This window comes from Neoarius graeffei, chromosome 24, assembly GCF_027579695.1.
Source record: "Neoarius graeffei isolate fNeoGra1 chromosome 24, fNeoGra1.pri, whole genome shotgun sequence".
In the NCBI taxonomy this organism is placed as follows: domain Eukaryota; kingdom Metazoa; phylum Chordata; class Actinopteri; order Siluriformes; family Ariidae; genus Neoarius; species Neoarius graeffei.
The window spans coordinates 759,027-777,833 of record NC_083592.1 but is presented as its reverse complement, the minus strand read 5'-3'; the positions used below and the strand labels follow the sequence as shown (position 1 = coordinate 777,833).

Sequence of the window (18,807 nt, the reverse complement as noted above, 5' to 3'; positions counted from 1 at the left end):
GCTGCTGGCCCTGATGGTATCAACTCCAGACTGCTTAAGGACTGTGCAGATTAGCTCTGTGGGATTCTTCTGTACATTTTCAACCTGAGCCTCAGTCTGGAGAAAGTTCCACTTCTGTGGAAAACATCATGTGTGGTTCCAGTTCCCAAGACTGCGCACCCCAGGGAGCTCAACCACTTTCGGCCAGTAGCTTTAACATCTCACCTAATGAAGATCATGGAGAGGATTGTTCTCTCCCACCTCCAACACCTGGTGAACAGCGAGATGGACCCCCTGCACTTTGCATATCGACCGGGGATTGGTGTGGATGACGCTGTCATTTACCTGCTACACCGGTCACTTTTGCACCTGGAGGGCACTGGGAGCACTGTGAGAATCATGTTCTTTGACTTCTCCAGTGCTTTCAACACAATCCAGCCATCACTGCTTAGGGGGAAGCTGGAGGGAGCTGGTGTCGACTGCCACCTGGCTGCATGGATCATCGACTACCTCATTAACAGACCACAGTATGTGAGGCTCCGCAACTGTGTGTCTGATGTGGTAGTCTGCAGCACAGGGGCTCCACAGGGTACAGTGCTCTCTCCTTTCCTCTTTACACTTTACACATCTGACTTCAGCTACAACACGGACAGCTGCCACCTCCAGAAGTTCTCAGATGATATAGCCGTCATTGGACATGTGTCAGAGGGGGACGATCTGGAGTACAGAGAGGTCATCACCAACTTTCTCGCCTGGTGTGAACTGAACCACTTGTGCATCAATGCCAGCAAGACAAAGGAGGTGGTGATCGATTTCAGAAGGACGGTTCCTCAAATTGCACCAGTGAACATCCAGGGTTTGGACATTGAGATCGTGGAGGAGTACAAATACCTGGGTGTTCACCTCAACAACAAACTGGACTGGACTAACAACACAGATGTCCTGTACAAGAAGGGCCAAAGTCGTCTCCACCTCTTGAGAAGACTGAGGTCTTTTGGTGTGTGCAGGACACTGCTTAGGACTTTTTATGACCCTGTGGTAGCATCAGCGATTTTCTACGCTGTGGTCTGCTGGGGCTGTGGAAGTTCAGAGAGGGACAGGAAGAAACTTAATAAACTGGTCAGAAGGGCTGGCTCAGTCAAATAGCCCTCTGTATTTAATCCTTCGTTTGTCTAATTTTTATTTGAGTTTTATTTGTTATCTGTTTGACATTTTCTTGCTACTGTAACATGTGAATTTCCCCGATGTGGGATGAATAAAGTGAATCTAATCTAATCTAATCTAATCTAATCTAATCTAATCTAATCAAACTGGCCCTCATGAGCATATCTGATGTAGACCAGAAGCATAGCCAAGTTAGAGAGATCTGTGGTCTCATCCAATTGAATGGCAAACCAGCCAGATGACTTCGCCCTTTCTAAAATTTGCATTTCGATGTCTGCCGTCATATCGTCAATTTGACGACAGACCGTGTCATTTGACAGAGGAAACTCTTTTACTTTGGCTGCAGCAGCCGGACCCAACACCTCACTACAAGCAGTAACAATCGAAGGCATAATTAGCTTCTCCCCAGTTGTGAAGGGTGCCTGACATTTGGAAATGTGGTGTGAAATCATGTATGATGCCTTTGTTAGCTTTTCATTCTCGGTCAAATTACTTTTCAACACTTTAGTTTGGGTGGCCAATTCATCACGATTTCTTCTGAAAAAATCCTCTGATTTATCCTTGAGATGCAAATGTTTAGTTTCCAAATGCCGGCATAATTTGGATGTCTTCATAGCTTCGTTGCTTGACATGGTTTGGCAGATAACACAGATTGGTTTTGGGGGATGACTATCAGTTGAAATAAAGCCGAATTGTATGTATGAAGGGTCATAATTGCGAGTGAATGGGCGATATTTTTTTGCTTCTGGCTCATGTTGTGGATCTGCACTGTCAGATGGATGCTTTCCAAAGAAAGAGTCAAGAGTAGCTTGCTTTGAACATGCCATGATATTGCTCTCATAAAGCGTGTGTGCGCGAATTACTGGACTTGGGACAGAATGAATGAATGAATGAATGAATAAGTGCAAGTGTGCAACCTCGTGCGGGCAGGAACGCTTAACATTCTAGAATGGGGGGGCGGGACTTACGCTACGTGGCACACAGTGACAAAAGCACTGAGAGCAGAGCCAGCCAATCGCTCTTCTACATGATCTGATTGACAGTGACCAGTAGTTTGAAATTATAATACTGACTACTAGTGCAGAGGCAGGCTTACAGACCGATGGTAATCTTCTCACAGACCGGTACCGGTCCACAGCCCATAGATTGAGAAACACCGCATTAGTGCTCATAAAAACAGATTTATAAATACAGCTTTTCTCTTGGCTTACTGTTTCTAACACACCCATGTGATATGTGGGTTTCCTGGACACCACTCACCTCCCACACCCTCCATGACCTCTGACCTGAGTTGGAATACACCACACCTGCTCTGGGGACCTGGGACGAGGTCCACCCTCAAACACTGACGATCGGTTGTCAACATTGTCAACATGTGAACTGGTGCCTTTTGCTATTTTGGATTTTTGAAAAAAAAAAAAGTATTTTTCTAATTTTTACATAAATATATTTTGACTTTGTTTCTAAGAGCAATGTTCATTTCTGGAGCATATATCCAAAACTATTGATGATACGGATTTGAAACTTGGTAAACATGTTAACATGGTGATGTAGATGTGCCTTTTCATACTGAGAAATTTTAATTTTTCATGTTTCCATGGAAACAATTTCAGACTTAGTCTCTCAGGTTAGTCTTAAGGGTCGGTTTTGTTTCTGGAGCAGAACTTGAAAACTATGAGTGGTTTGGTCATGAAAGTTGGTATATGTGTTGATTCAGTAATGTATCTGGGCCTTTTGATACGAAGAAATGTGAGGAATTGTAATTTTTAGCTCCCCTGGACCAAAGGTCCGGTGGATTTATGCCATGGGCTGCTGAGGTCAGTGTAAAGAGGTCGGGTTGGTTTCCTGCAGCACAACTTGAAAAAATGTGACAAATAATATCTTGAAACTTGGTATATAGTTTGTATATTTGGGGGGGGGGGGTATAGATTACTCTGTCTTGTTAAAGAATCCATTCCTAGATCACTGAAACATAACACACTCATCATCTGAATGTAAACACGACTTATTGATTTCATTTGCACTTAATATGACGTGTAACATTTAGGATCATGATGAAAACTGTTGATCTTTATAGCAGTTGTACAGAAGTCCCGCCCACACAGTAATCACTCGAATAAACCATATTTATTATTCAAGTGTTTGACATGCACAAACTACTTTAATATTCCTTATTAACTCTGTTAGGTGAATGTAAATCATATTTACACATGATGCTGGTTTCTCAGCGGAGGTGGAGGTTTAAGCACTTATTTGTACAGAGAGTTGATGATAGGAAACGTACGAAAATACCTGAAGAACCTGCAACACCGTGGTAATGTTAAACTCAGGTACTAAATAACCACAAAATACAAACTAAAATAACCAAACAACCCTGTAAACTACTGGGAGAACCTGCAAGAGGCCATGAACATATAGCACTTAGCATAAACTTAAACACCAAAGGAACGTCCTCACAGCACGGACATGACACGAAGATCTACATTCAACCTCATCAAATAATCAAACAACATCAAACGAAGCAGACTCACCTCGTAACAATTTCCAATTTTATTTTATTTTCAGATTCTGTGTACACTGATATGAGCCATAAACACTGAAGCCTTATGGAGGATAATGAAGCTAGAGATAAACATTAAAATCAATCATTAACATTCATTAAATATTAAATTCTGACCCTCTCGCCACCACTAGTGGAAGAAAATGTGAATGAACCTATTTCCATCTGCTGCAGTCACACAAAACTCTGCAAAAGTCATGTAAAGTCAAGTTACTCAAGAGAAAAGATTATAATATCAAAACATGTTTTATTTCCTGTGTGAAGAAGGAAAAGAAACACAAACAGCAGTGTAATGGAGAGATTTAACATGACTTTATCAAGCCTTTTCATCATCGTGCTGATATTCTGGTTTTGAGTCGATCTGTACTGTGGATTGTTGATCTTTTGTCTTTGCCTCTGATGTCCTGTCTGTGCCTTGCCTGACCACTGCCTGGGTTTTGACTCTGCCTTTTCCCTGTCGTTCTGCATTTGTCTGCTAGCTTTGCCTCATTAAACTATCTGATGCTTTTCCATCCGTCTGTCACCTGCATTCCTTTGTTAGTTCAAAATGCAGCAGCAAGAGTCCTTACTAGAACTAGAAAATAAGACCCCATCACCCCTGTCTTATCCACACTGCATTGGCTCCCAATCAAATTTCTTATTGATTATAAAATACTACTATTGACCTTTAAAGCACTGAATGGTCTCGCACCACAGTACCCAGTAGTTTTGCCGGAGTCCCTGCTTGCGCTAAGCACAAAATGTTCTTACTCATCAGGTGACATTGGGCATACCTAACAACCTGTGTGTCGTCCCCCCCGTCCCCTCCCACCGAGTTGCATGTCGCTCCTGGGATCAAGATGCTGAACCTCTTTTGCTCCTCGGACCTGCCTGATCCATCCTGGTGCCCTATGTCTGGTTGGAGTCTCATCGCATCGCTCCTGTGGAGGACGGCCCCATGTGGACAGTTGAAAGTCACACCTGGAGGACGCTCTGGACTCTTACAGTAATGCTTTTGTGGCTGAGGACTACAGTTGACTTGCTAACTTTAGGACTGCAGTTATCATGAACAGTTTTACACTCAAGTTTCCATCAATGAAGAGTTTACAACATCAACGAAACTGACTTCATGTTAAAACTGTTAAAAATGTTATAATCACGTTGTCTGTTATCACCCAAATGAGGATGGGTTCCCTTTTGAGTCTGGTTCCTCTCGAGGTTTCTTCCTCATGGCGTCTGAGGGAGTTTTTCCTTGCCCCCGTCGCCACAGGCTTCATCATTGGGGATAGATTAGGATAAAATTAGCTCAGGTTTTAAGTCGTTCAAATTCTGTAAAGCTGCTTTGCGACAATGTCTATTGTTAAAAGCTCTATACAAATAAACTTGACACACACCAACATGTGCCCGAGTTTGCCAGCTGATTGCTGAGAGACAAATCACAGTTATGTATTTTTCCGTTTCTGAATGAAAGCCGTGGGCTCAGGAGCTACAGTCTGAGGGAGATTATACTACAGGAGCAGAGGTGCACAGGAGGCTTTATTAAATGTCCACTGATTTTAATCTTTTTCAGTGGAGCTGCTAAAAAAGGTATTTTTTGGTGAGACTGGGCGAGTAAACTAATTCAATAACAAATCGGTGCCATCATCAGCACTTCTGCTGTCTGTCACCCACCCGACAGCCGCAAAGTTAACGGTACAGATCACATGTCCTCCTGGAATGACTCCCTGGCCCCACCCACACCTGATGCTTTTCTGAATCATGTGCAGATGCAGGTCTGAATTATATTAAACTCAGCATTGAAAATAATGCTGAAAATAATTGAAAACAATAGAGGAATGTCAGAAACTATCAGCATGGGTCAAGGGGGCTGCAAGCCCTTTGTGGGGTGCAGAGGCAGCGCCCCTGCTGGGGGTACAGGGGGCGAAGCCCCCTGATGCTGTTGAGATTTTAATATTTAAAGATGCTATAGAACACATTTTTTACATAGATTTAACATAGAAAAGCAATAGAATTTAACAATAACGTGTATCTATTTGATGACATATTTTGTAATCTATGACATAAGTGGCAAAAAAAATTATAAAAATTAGACGAAAATGTAGCTTTGAAGAATATACTTGCCTAAATATTCCACTGATTTTGTTATAAAGATAGTATCCATAGTTCATCTCATTTGTTTGTTTTGTTTCGAGTTAATGTCAGTACTAGTCTAATATAAGCCACATTCATTTTTCAAAAATCATGAATATGAGCAGAAATCAATGATTCAGTAATATTAGATATATACATATGTACAGCAAATATTGGAGATATTTGATTTAAACCTCTCTCTTTTTGAAAGGTTTCACTGCAGAGGAGTTTAATGCTCTTTTCTGTGTTTCTCTGATCTTTCCTTCTGCTTTTTCTGATGTTCCTGCAGGGCTCTTTTGGAGAGTTTCTTGGCTGCTCTGTTCGCATGAGCTTTTGTTTCAAGTTCTGTATTCACCACATTCATTAATCTCTTCTTGGATTCAACTCCCTCTCTGGCTAAGCGCAACTACGCTTTCCACGACATATTCATGGATTAAAGCAAAAAAAAAAAAAATCTGACTGAAAAAAAAAGCTCCATGTTGTTGGCTCCTACCACGTCAGCGATGCGTCAAATTTTAAACGCCGTGTTGTCCATTATCCCCTCGGCCCCTACTTATAGTACATTTACATAATTTTAACAATGACTAAAGCTAAGGCAAGACTTGACCATTGTCATTACTGGCTATAAATAATGAAACATGAAGTTTTCAGCGCAAATTTATTTCAACAATACTTTAAAAGTAAAGTGAAAGTTCACTTTTTCTGCTTCTTCGCAGTGAAGCCAAAGGCATCTAGTTTGGCAACACCTGATGCCTGTTTTTGTTTCTTTTTCCTTGGCACAGCAGCAGGAGCTTGCCATTATCGCCCATTTCATTTCGCCAAGCCCATCTCCACTTATTCTTTACCTTTTGTCGATGTCTGACACATCTGTGCTTTCATTTAAAAGAAGCGCGTCCACGCTGGCAAAACCGAAAGTAATTTGACGCGCTCTAGTGATGGAAATCGAAGGGCCTGTGTCAGGTGAAATATGGCCGTACTCGAATTGGGGGGGGAGGCATCCCCCTTCTGAAATAAAAATCTCAAATCATCCCCCTTATAAAACGGCCATCCCCCCCATCACATCCCTTGGGCCATTTTACCGATTAATGTGGAAATTAGCCTACGATTATTTTAACAAATATTACTACCATTTCAACATTAGAGGCTTTGCGCAGTGATAGCCTACATGTAGCTGGATAAAAAAAGACGCATATTTATTTATTCGGTTGCACCTCTCATTCACACCTACAGTACCAGTCAAAAGTTTGGAAACGCCTCTAATTCAGTGATTTTTCATTATTTTAAAATTTTCTGAATTGTAGATTAATACTAAAGTCATCGACATTATGAATATATATATATATATAAAATTATTTGGTAAACAAAAGTGTTAATCAAACCAGAATATGTTTTATATTTTAGATTCTTCAAAGTAGGCACCTTTTGCTTAGATGACAGCTTTGCACACCTTGGCATTTTCTCAGTCAGCTTTACGAGGTAGTCACCTGGAATGGCTTTCAGTTTACAGCTGTGCCTTATCAAGAGTTAATTTCTTGAATTTCTTGACCTCTGAATGTGTTTGAGACCATCAGTTGTGTTGTGAAGAGGTAGAGTTGGTATACAGTGAATTTGAGGACTGTTCTAATCCATATTATGCCAAGAACTACTCAACTAAGCAAAGAAAAACGACAGTCCATCATTACTTTAAGAAATGAAGGTCAGTCAGTCCGAAAAAGTTTGGGATGAGTTGGACGGCAGAGTGAAGGCAAAGCAGCTGACGAGTGCTCAGCACCTCTGGGAACTCCTTCAAGACTGTTGGAAAACCATTTCGAGTGATGACCTCATGAAGCTGACTGAGAGAACATCAAGAGTGTGCAAAGCTGTAATCAAAGCAAAAGGTGCCGACTTTAAGAATCTAAAATATTTTTTGGTTTGATTAACATTTTAAAGTTTACTAAATGATTCCTTACGTGTTGCTGCATAGTCTGGATGACTTCAGTATTCATTTACAATGTAGGAAAAAAAAATGCAAAATAAAAACATCGAATTTGAAGGTGTTTCCAAACTTTTGACTGGTACTGTATACGGAGGTTTCAGTCACTGAAAACAGCTACTTTCGCAAACTCTGAGCAGAGTGGAGATTTCTGAAAACTCCATCTTCAGACACTCGTGTAAATCGGGAAACCGAAGCAGCAGTGGGCGAGAGGGCGCGCGCGAATATAATGAGTCAGAGGTGTGAATCTTTCACCGAATGCCAATTGTCCCGGTTCTTCATGGAATCGCACGCGCAAATTCATCAGGTTAACTTTCAAATAACTGTTCTTGTGCACTTGCGACACCGGAGCCACTTTCCTGAATTTTAAGCTTCGGAGTATTCGCTTCTTTATCTATTTAATCAATGAATTTATTTGTCACATACATTAAATTACTAATGTAAACCATTAGTAGCCTATTTAAGCAATCGCTGTTTTCTGCACTGTTTTCTGACCTTTTGTGCTTAGTGAATGAGACACTTCATTACACTCCACTGACCGACTTCCAATTCCAGACTTTTTTGAAAATGTAAAATATAGGCCTACGAGATGGTTTTTTGGGACTTAATTCGCGTTGGTCCTTCACTATTAATTTGAGAGTGACGAGGCAATAAATACTGTGGAATTATTTTCTCCTTACTATGAAGTTTGGCATCTTAAACAAGTGTCGGGAAATCGTGCAGCCCGACTCTGCAGCCTCCAATGTTTAAGCGAACTGCTGAAACCATAATGTTTAAAGATTAAATCGTAGGCTAATCAAACCAAAGAAAAACACAGCCTTTCCAGGACGTTGTCTGTCAAAGCCTGTTTAACCTACAAAAGGCTTAATAGCAAAGGTCTTGCTGCGGCTTCAACAGGGCTGTTTAGATTTTTCACCTGATCACCATTCAATAGGCAAATATTATTATTATTATTATTATTACTACAATAGGCCTAGTATTAGTAGTAGGCAAGTAGTTGCCTAGTAGTAGGACAGCCAGATTGTTTCATCAGTGGAGCCGCCGTTAAAAGGAAACTGATGCGGAGCGCCGCGGCTCACCTTGGGGTGAATCGCGTCCCGAGGCGCGGGGCTGGCCCGCCCTGGCAGTGCTGGTTCGTTGGGGAGAGGGCAGAGGTTGCTGGCTGACAAGTTTGGAGAGGCTGGGACCTCCCCTGGCCGAGTTACGAGCGTGCAAAGTCGGGCTGGAGCCGCTGATAGAAACGAAACTCAAGCCAAGCACCGCGGCTCGCTGCCTACGCCGAGCCTCCGGGACTAGACAGTAGCAAAGGCTGTATTTATTTATTTAGGCCTATCTAGCGCAACAACTTATTCCTTTACATATACTCAAACATAGCACAAGAAAGGGTTCAACAACAGGCAATCACAACAGCTTGGTGAAGTTCTAAATCACATCGGTGTCAGACCTATGGGCCCTACCACCCCCTTTTTTTTCTTCCTCAGATCTGCATCACTCATTATTGACCTTTAGCGCTCCCAGTTGACAGAAATCCGTCGTAGCGACGGAAAACTTTAAACTTAATTCCATATGCATGGATTAACACATTAGAAACAAAAGCACGAACGGAGTTAAAACACGTTTTCTAGCAAATGGGCGCAGCCATATTGTTTTCTCGTTCTATCGCGTACAGTCTCGCGGTATTAACATCAATTTAACTTCCGAGTGTTCCCGAATGTCAACGAGAACAAACGAAGCAGACGAAAACGTCACTAAACAAGCAAACCAAATCAGAACATATTCTGCTGGTCATTTTACTTAAACATTAACAGATATACAAGAAATTAAAACAAAACAACAACAAAAAAAACACTTTGGCTAGAAAAATAGCGGAATTCCACTAAATAGTGTCTGTCTGGGATCCATGTTAAGCGTAAGCTGAGTGGAGGCTGTGTTAGCCACCGCCGTGATGTATAAAAAAGAGGGGGGTCCGGGGGTCCTCCACCGGAAAATTTTGAAAATGTAGATGTTAAATGGTGAATTCTGAGTGATCCTGAATGCAAAATTTTATTTTTATGAAGTATAACTTATGAAGTAAAAACTTATGAATTTCAATTCTTTGAAAAACCACTGTGAGTAGCCGGCAATGGAGCGTTTGTAGGCAGCAAAATCGCCGGTTGCCGGCAGTTATTGAGAGGACTGCGTACAGTGGTGTGCAGGACATTACGCTGCGGATCTGCTGCTAATTCAACACTGTGAAAATCAAGACGCCTCCCATCAGGAACAGCAGGAAATGAATAAATGCACAAGCAGCTCAATGTGAAATGATGCAATGAAACAATTAAGCTGATGGCGGTCCAAGCTGGTGATAAATAGACGACTGTAGTCATGATTTCTGGAGGTTGAAGAACGTGTGACTGAATCACTCATTTAATGATCTGGATTTCTTGCTCTTGATTCCATCCTTTTGAAGCTCAAATCCCACATATGATATTTCAGGAGTCTCAGTACTGAACAACATCTCAGTGTTTGATTTTTCAGTATTATACAGTGATAAAATTCAGGAACTTTTCTTTGAGGTGGTGAAGAAGGAAGCTCTGGAACCCGATGTCATGAGTATGATTAATGATGTCATTAGATGGCCTGATTATTTTTCTGTAGCTGTTCATTTGCCTCTTGAAGAACATATTTCATGTTGTTTTGGGACTCCATGTACTGAACCACATCAGATCTTCCAGTCTGTCTGCACTGTATGTAGATCTTCACCAGAATGGGAAGCATTGGCAGGGCGTATTCCATCACACTCTTCGTTTTCTGTCCTTCTCCTTTATGAACATATCCACCAGTGTGAACCCCAATCACGTTGCACTTGTCATCAAACACTGGTGAGCCAGATGATCCATGGAAGAAACAGGAATTGTAAAGGATCTGGGATTTACGTTTTTCCGGGTCCTCATTCAAGCACTGCTTTGTTATGATATGAAGGGCTTCAGAGCTTTCGTTTTTTTGATAGTGTTCTGCTGCTGCTTGTTGAAGGTCATCTTTTGCGATAATAAAACAGGGATCCATTTGTTTGACTCCACCCCCTGGGTGTCCAATTATGCAGACACCACCCCTGCTGGGTGAAGCACTATAGCACTCTAGCAATCCAGGAAGTTTTACTTCATCCCTGCTGAGTTCCAGCAAAGCAAAATCCAGCCAGTTCCCCATGCCATCTTTCCCAGGGAAGTAAGCAACAACCTTCTCCGCTGGGATCACGTCTCCCACTGAGTTCAAATCTTCAAATCCAAATGCAGCTGTTAGTCTGTGTTGCGGTTTTTGTGTAAAACAGTCATATTCTCCAACAACATGTGCATTGGTGAGGACAAATCTGTGAAAGAGCAGAAATCCTGTTCCTATTGCAAAACCATCACTGCGGATCTGGCAAACAGAGTCAGACTTCACCATCAACTCTTTCACTCTCTTCACTTCTGAAAAGCTCTGAGCACTTTTATCGTACTCCTGTCTGAAGAACCTCTTCACTTCAACATCTTTTTTCAGCTTCTCTCGTTCCTTCAGTGTCTTCAACAAACCCCCATACTGCTCTCGCAGAAGCTTCAGGATCTCCTGTGTGTTTGGGATCTCTTTTGTTTCTGGGTATTTTCTAGGCTCCTTTTCTTTCAGTGGTGTCTCTGTTCTATTCTTTTGAGCGTTGGTGGAGTCTTGGTTGGTGTTTGTTGCCTGAGGAGTTACAGGAACTTCATTTTTTTCATTCTTCACTGTTTCAGATTCCTGACTCAACTCCTGACTCGACTCCTGGCTGCCTATTGGATGAGGGGAGACGGTGACCTCAAACCACTTTCCATCCAGGTCATCAACAAAACTAGACAGACTGGTGAAAGTGTTTGACGACTCTTCAGCGAGAATGCCTTTCTTGAAAATGTGTCCTTTAAATCTCCCATCATGCCTCAGTGCCTTTTTCACTGTTTCCTCTTTCACTGCGCACACACACACGTAATTCACAATTTTTTTCAATTCATTGTTTTTCATCAGCGTACGGATGTTTTCCTCACCCCTTGTCTTGACATAGAAACTAACCAAATTTTCAGGTGAGTGATCAGAGAGGTTCCTCCCCATGGGATGGTTTCCATCCGAGTTGATGAACTTGATGTCCAGAAGCTCGTCGTCGTTGAGCAGACAGCAGGGGAAGTCTGGAGTCACAGCAGCTTTGCCCCTTTGCTGTCTCAGGATGACCACTTCCTTGTTTCCTCCTTTCTGGTTTCTCTCACAGATGGCTTTAAACGAGGAGACTGTTTGAAGACTCTTCTGGACAGTCATAGGCTTCTTACAGTGGACTGAATATATCCCGGTTTTGTCTTGGAATCTGAAGGTGTGTCCATGACTTTCTGTTTTCTGTCAACATTTGACAAACAACAATCTGAGATGGGTGAAATGTGTATATTACAGATACTATATTCTACTCAATAATGAATAATTTGTAGAACTCACCATCTGAGTGGTGTTCAGGTCCAATCCACTCTTCTCTCCCTCCTCTTTAGGACAGTTAGACATTCTTGACTGGAACACATACCAAAGATTAGATTAAACTTTGCAACATAGTGACAGTTGACCCGCCGTCTCCTCCAGATGTGAATGTCATTTCAATGACAGCAACATCTGCACCGATACTCTCTCAATTGTGTGCAAATTCAGTACAATGCTATAAACGATTCCTCGGACCAATACGAAAACCCTAAGTCTGAACCAGAACAGGATCTGGAATGTGTATCAGTGGCGGCTCATCCATCAGGGACGCAGGGGCACCGCCCTTTCCAAATATCCACACAGAAAAAAAGTCTACTTAAACACATTAAACAGTCCCCCCAGGACTTCGCGGGCCTTTTTTGTGATTGTTGCGGCTAAAATGTCTGATGTTGCGGGTTTTTTCCAAAAAATTGCGATGAAAGTTGCGGTGTTTTTTAGGTTTTTGTTGCGATTACATTGCGGGAGGAAGTGAAAGTTGCGAGAAATTGTTGCGATTTTCTCTTTTTGTGATTAAAATTGAGTGATATTTTAAATATTAAGTTATTACTGAAAAACTATTGATTAAAAAGACAAAGACACTGAGAAATGGTCCTATAAACAACTTTACCAATATAAAAGATTACCAGGACTACAAAAATGCAGAAAAATAGGCTTTACTTATCCAAATGCACCTGTTGGTTCAAAAGTTAAAGTGCAGAGAACCTCACAGCACAACATGAAGTTACCTTAAAATATAATATAAATGCCTCAGCTTTCATGTAAGAAAAAACACTATTAATACTAGTACTGTGTGCAGGCAGTCTCTCCTGAAGACTAAATTAAACAATAATTATAAACTAATAAAATAAATGGCTCAGGCTTCATAGAAGAAAAAAAAAAACAATTTGAACAGAATCTCACAGTATGATGCTGAAGCTGCCTAAACAATGGAAAATAAAATACCATTTTGGCAAAAACGTTGGCATCCATTAATTTCTTGCATTAAGTAAAAAATAATGTAAAGTGCGCACAGTCCTTCACTGTAAACATAACACACTTTCAGTAACAGAATTTAAGCCGACATAAACACTGACTCGCACATGCTGCTTCTCTTGAACGTATACACGGAAGTAAGACGGAAGGTAGTTTGTCGACGTCATCAAGACGACGCCAACGATTGGTCAAATTTGCGGGAAAGTTGCGGTGATTGGATATAATTGCAACACCGCCCTGAATTCGCGGGGATTTGTTGAATTTGCGCTGAAGTTGCAAATCGCAACATCGCGAAATCCTGGAGGGTCTGATTAAACATTAGGCACAGCTCTCAGTGCCTCAGACACACCCACTTTTATTCATGCTCACCATTATGATCACTGCTTTTCTTTCATGATGGCAAGTTAACAAAAATATTCTTATGGTTTTTAATCTAATGTGTGGAAATTCCCAACGTACGCGCTGCTGTCTTTCAGGTCCAGCTGCAGTAGAGGTGCGCTCGTCTGCTACTGCAGTGCGATCACAGGAAAATCAACTCATTCATGGACTGGGTGATTTCAACAGAAAGGAAATTAAAGAAAATATTATGTTTTTTTTATCGAATGCGTGGGTGATTTTCAACACACTGCTTTCCCCGAGTTCAGCTGCATCATGAGTGGACTTCAGCCCTTTTAGTGCTACTTGCTGTGTGAACAGCTGAAGATAAATTTATTGTTGGACTTTGACAGAAAAGTTTTGACAAGTTTATCCAGACGAATGATCACTGTGCATCTTTTCTTTTAAAGCAGTGAAAGTCACTGAGGAGTCGATTTTACATGATTACTGTGTGGGAGGAGTTCTGTTTTCACCTCCGTTTGTTTGTTTGTTCCCAAAGTAACTCAAAAAGTAGTGAATGGATTTTGATGAAACTTGGAGGATAGGTGAGCCGCAGGCCAAGGAACAATCGATTAGATTTTGATGCAAATCCGGATACATTTGTGGATCCAGGATTTTTTTGTCTGCTCTCAGAAAGTAGTGACCGGATTTGGATGAAATTTGTTGGACAACTTTAGTATGGGGTGGCACGGTGGTGTAGTGGTTAGCGCTGTCGCCTCACAGCAAGAAGGTCCGGGTTCAAGCCCTGTGGCCAGCGAGGGCCTTTCTGTATGGAGTTTGCATGTTCTCCCCGTGTCCGCGTGGGTTTCCTCCGGGTGCTCCCGGTTTCCCCCCACAGTCCAAAGACATGCAGGTTAGGTTAACTGGTGACTCTAAATTGAGCGTAGGTGTGAATGTGAGTGTGAATGGTTGTCTGTGTCTATGTGCAGCCCTGTGATGACCTGGCGACTTGTCCAGGGTGAACCCCGCCTTTCGCCCGTAGTCAGCTGGGATAGGATCCAGCTTGCCTGCGACCCTGTAGAACAGGATAAAGCGGCTACAGATAATGAGATGAGATGAACTTTAGTATGACCCGAGGGTCAAGTGATTTGATTTTGATGTTGATAAGATGTGGCTTGGTGGAGGTATGGACTCTACTGAGTTCCCTTCTGGTTTTATCTGAAATTATATTTTGAACTTAAATGATTTAACTTGATTCACAAAAGATCAATCTAAACCTGAAACTGGAAAAATTTCACACTTTTGGATATTTAAGATGCAAAATAACATGCACCTAAACTCCATTTCTGCTGAACGTCTCTCTAATCATTCAGAGTTTTACACTGAATTTCACACCCTGGAACATGCAGGCTAAAGTGATCCAAAACTGAACAATTTCAAAATAATAAAAACATTCCAATTCAAATTACTGGATATATTAAATTATATTTTATACATTAAGGGGCGGCACGGTGGTGTAGTGGTTAGCGCTGTCACCTCACAGCAAGAAGGTCCGGGTTCGAGCCCCGTGGCCGGCGAGGGCCTTTCTGTGTGGAGTTTGCATGTTCTCCCCGTGTCCGCGTGGGTTTCCTCCGGGTGCTCCGGTTTCCCCCACAGTCCAAAGACATGCAGGTTAGGTTAACTGGTGACTCTAAATTGAGCGTAGGTGTGAATGTGAGTGTGAATGGTTGTCTGTGTCTATGTGTCAGCCCTGTGATGACCTGGCGACTTGTCCAGGGTGAACCCCGCCTTTCGCCCGTAGTCAGCTGGGATAGGCTCCAGCTCGCCTGCGACCCTGTAGAACAGGATAAAGTGGCTACAGATAATGGAGGGATGGATGGATATTATATATTAAATTATAATTTCAAACATTTTAAATCTAACTCCACACTGAATGTGGTCTCATGAAATACAGCCACACCTTAAACTGCAGAACCCTCAGAGAGCTGAGTTTAGTCTCAAATTCTGGCAGATTTTCATCAAATCCATTCTAGTGTCTAATCTACAGTTATTTTAATACACATCTGATATCGGATTATTGAGCTGTGCTAGGCTAACCTTCTATAAAACCCTCTTTTTGAACATTAAACAACCTGCTAAAAGTTACATTCCGTTTTACACACACACACACACACACACACACACACTGAGCTGGGCTGACAGAGACAGGGATAAATATGGCAGTAGTAAATCAGACCTTCCATGAACATATTTTGGGCGGGAAAACATCAGCAGTATTTGGCAACGCTGCTTACTTCCGTGTTTCCGTTCAAGAGAAGCAGCATGTGCGAGTCAGTGTTTCTGTAGGCTTAAATTCTGTTACTGAAAGTGTGTTATGTTTACAGTGAAGGACTGTGCACACTTTACATTATTTTTTACTTAATGCAAGAAATTAATGGATGCCAACGTTTTTGCCAAAATGGTATTTTATTTTCCATTGTTTAGGCAGCTTCAGCATCATACTGTGAGATTCTGTTCAAATTGTTTTTTTTCTTCTATGAAGCCTGAGCCATTTATTTTATTAGTTTATAATTACTGTTTAATTTAGTCTTCAGGAGAGACTGCCTGCACACAGTACTAGTATTAATAGTGTTTTTTCTTACATGAAAGCTGAGGCATTTATATTATATTTTAAGGTAACTTCATGTTGTGCTGTGAGGTTCTCTGCACTTTAACTTTTGAACCAACAGGAGCATTTGGATAAGTAAAGCCTATTTTTCTGCATTTTTGTAGTCCTGGTAATCTTTTATATTGGTAAAGTTGTTTATAGGACCATTTCTCAGTGTCTGTTTTTTTAATCAATAGTTTTTCAGTAATAACTTAATATTTAACATATCACTCAATTTTAATCACAAAAAGAAAATCGCAACAATTTCTCGCAACTTTCACTTCCTCCCGCAATGTAATCGCAACAAAAACCTAAAAAACACCGCAACCTTCATCACAATTTTTTGGAAAAAACCCGCAACATCAGACATTTTAGCCGCAACAGTCACAAAAAAAGTCCCGCGGAGTCCTGGGGGGACTGGGTATTCTGGGTATTAGAGTAACCGGCTGGTGAATGTGTTTCCTCACCTGAGACTGAGCGCAGCTCCACAACGCGCCTGAGCCGGGGGGAGAACTGGAGCTCGCGCCCAGGACACTTCACACGCCTGCACAAAACACTGCACGCTGATTGGCTCTCGGTTAGTCACACCCTCCAGGATTTCGCGGTTTGCAAATTCAACCAATCCCCGCGAATTCAGGGCGGTGTTGCAATTATATCCAATCACCGCAACGTTCCCGCAAATTTGACCAATCGTTGACGTCGTCTTGAGGTGACGTCACAAACTACCTTCCACCTTCCTGTGTTGTCAGTTGGGCGGGTTCAAGTGCATTTTGGCGGGTTATTTTGGGCGGGAAACCGTCAGCAGTATCTAGCAATACTGCTTACTTCCGTGTTTCCGTTCAAGAGAAGCAGCATGTGTGCAGTGTTGCCAGATTGGGCGGTTTTAAATGCATTTCGGTGGGTTTTGAACATATTTTGGGCTGGAAAACGTCAGCAGTATCTAGCAACATTGCATGATGTGCGAGTCAGTGTTTATATAGGCTTAAATTCTGTTACTGAAAGTGTATGTTTACAGTGAAGGACTGTGCGCACTTTACATTATTTTTTTACTTAATACAAGAGTTCAGTACTGTATAACAGGAAATATTGGATCATATAAACTTGGAAAGGCCTGTGAGCTGGCCTGGTGCTCCGCGTGTCCCGCTGTTAGATACCGAGCTCGACTCGCCGCCGGGGACCAAACACCATCATCACCTGCTGACATCTGGCGAGGCGCCGCTGCAATACAGATGTGAGAAGGGAGTCACACTCTCCCTATTACCGGAGAACCAGATCCTGGGGGGGAGGGGCAATAAAGAAAGGGTGTGGGGGAAGTTCTGTGGAACACTTCAGTCGAATGATGAGGAATTATAACATTAAACTCCAAACATACTTTAAACCTGAAATACCTGTAAGTGCATGACTTCAAAACAGGTGACTCTCTTTTCAGCTCAGCACTGTTTATCTCCCTCTTTATCTTAAACTGATATTATTATTATCATATCCCATCCATCCATCCATCCTTCCATTATCTGTAGCTGCTCATCCTGTTCTACAGGGTCGCAGGTGAGCTGGAGCCTATCCCAGCTGACTACAAGTCGCCAGGTCATCACAGGGCTGACACATAGACACAGACAACCATTCACACTCACATTCACACCTACGCTCAATTTAGAGTCACCAGTTAACCTAACCTGCATGTCTTTGGACTGTGGGGGAAACCGGAGCACCCGGAGGAAACCCACGCGGACACTGGGAGAACATGCAAACTCCGCACAGAAAGGCCCTCGCCGGCCACGGGGCTCGAACCCAGAACCTTCTTGCTGTGAGGTGACAGTGATAACCACTACACCACCGTGCCACCAATAATAATAATAATAATAATACGCGGCATGGTGGTGTAGTGGTTAGCGCTGTCGCCTCACAGCAAGAAGGTTCTGGGTTCGAGCCCCGTGGCCGGCGAGGGCCTTTCTATGTGGAGTTTGCATGTTCTCCCCGTGTCCGCGTGGGTTTCCTCCGGGTGCTCCGGTTTCCCCCACAGTCCAAAGACATGCAGGTTCAGTAAAATACCCAGCCACTGGGGTTGGACAGGCCAGTGCATACTTAGTGCCAATACCGAACCCAGAGAGACTGGGGAGGGTCACATCAGGAAGAACATCCGGTGTAAAACCTACACCAGATCAAATATGCAGAACAGAGCCACTGTGGCAACCCCTAACGGGAGCAGCTGAAAGATTATTATTATTACTGTACTTTTCCTTACACTGTTGTCTTTTTTATTATTTAATTTTGATCATGTTTATATTGATTTACAACTTTGTTGTTGAAATGACATTTCACTGATGTACTTTTACACGTGACAAATAAATGTCTTGAATCTTTATTACCTCCGCCAGCTGTGTGGGAGGAGTTTCTGTTTTCACACCTGTTTGTTTATTTGTCTGTTTGTCTGTTCTCAAAGTAACTCAGAAAGTAGTGAATGGATTTGGATGAAATTTGGTGGACAGCTTTAGTATGATCCGAGGTTCAAGTGATTTGAGTTTGATGTTGATATATGGCTCGGTGGAGGTATGGACTCTCCTGCGTTCCCTTCTGGTTTTGTTTGTATGT

General features: G+C 42.2%; 1 protein-coding gene across 1 annotated transcript; it reads right to left on the bottom strand.

Moving 5' to 3' along the window:
• Positions 1–3,670: 3,670 nt before the first annotated feature.
• Positions 3,671–16,727, bottom strand: LOC132872679 (serine protease FAM111A-like). Its single transcript, XM_060907657.1, has 3 exons — positions 16,686–16,727; positions 12,249–12,317; positions 3,671–12,152 (listed from the first exon to the last, which is right to left on the bottom strand). The coding sequence occupies exons 2-3, from the start codon at positions 12,309–12,311 to the stop codon at positions 10,395–10,397; spliced, it is 1,821 nt and encodes a 606-aa protein (XP_060763640.1). The 5' UTR covers positions 12,312–12,317; positions 16,686–16,727; the 3' UTR covers positions 3,671–10,394.
• Positions 16,728–18,807: the final 2,080 nt, after the last annotated feature.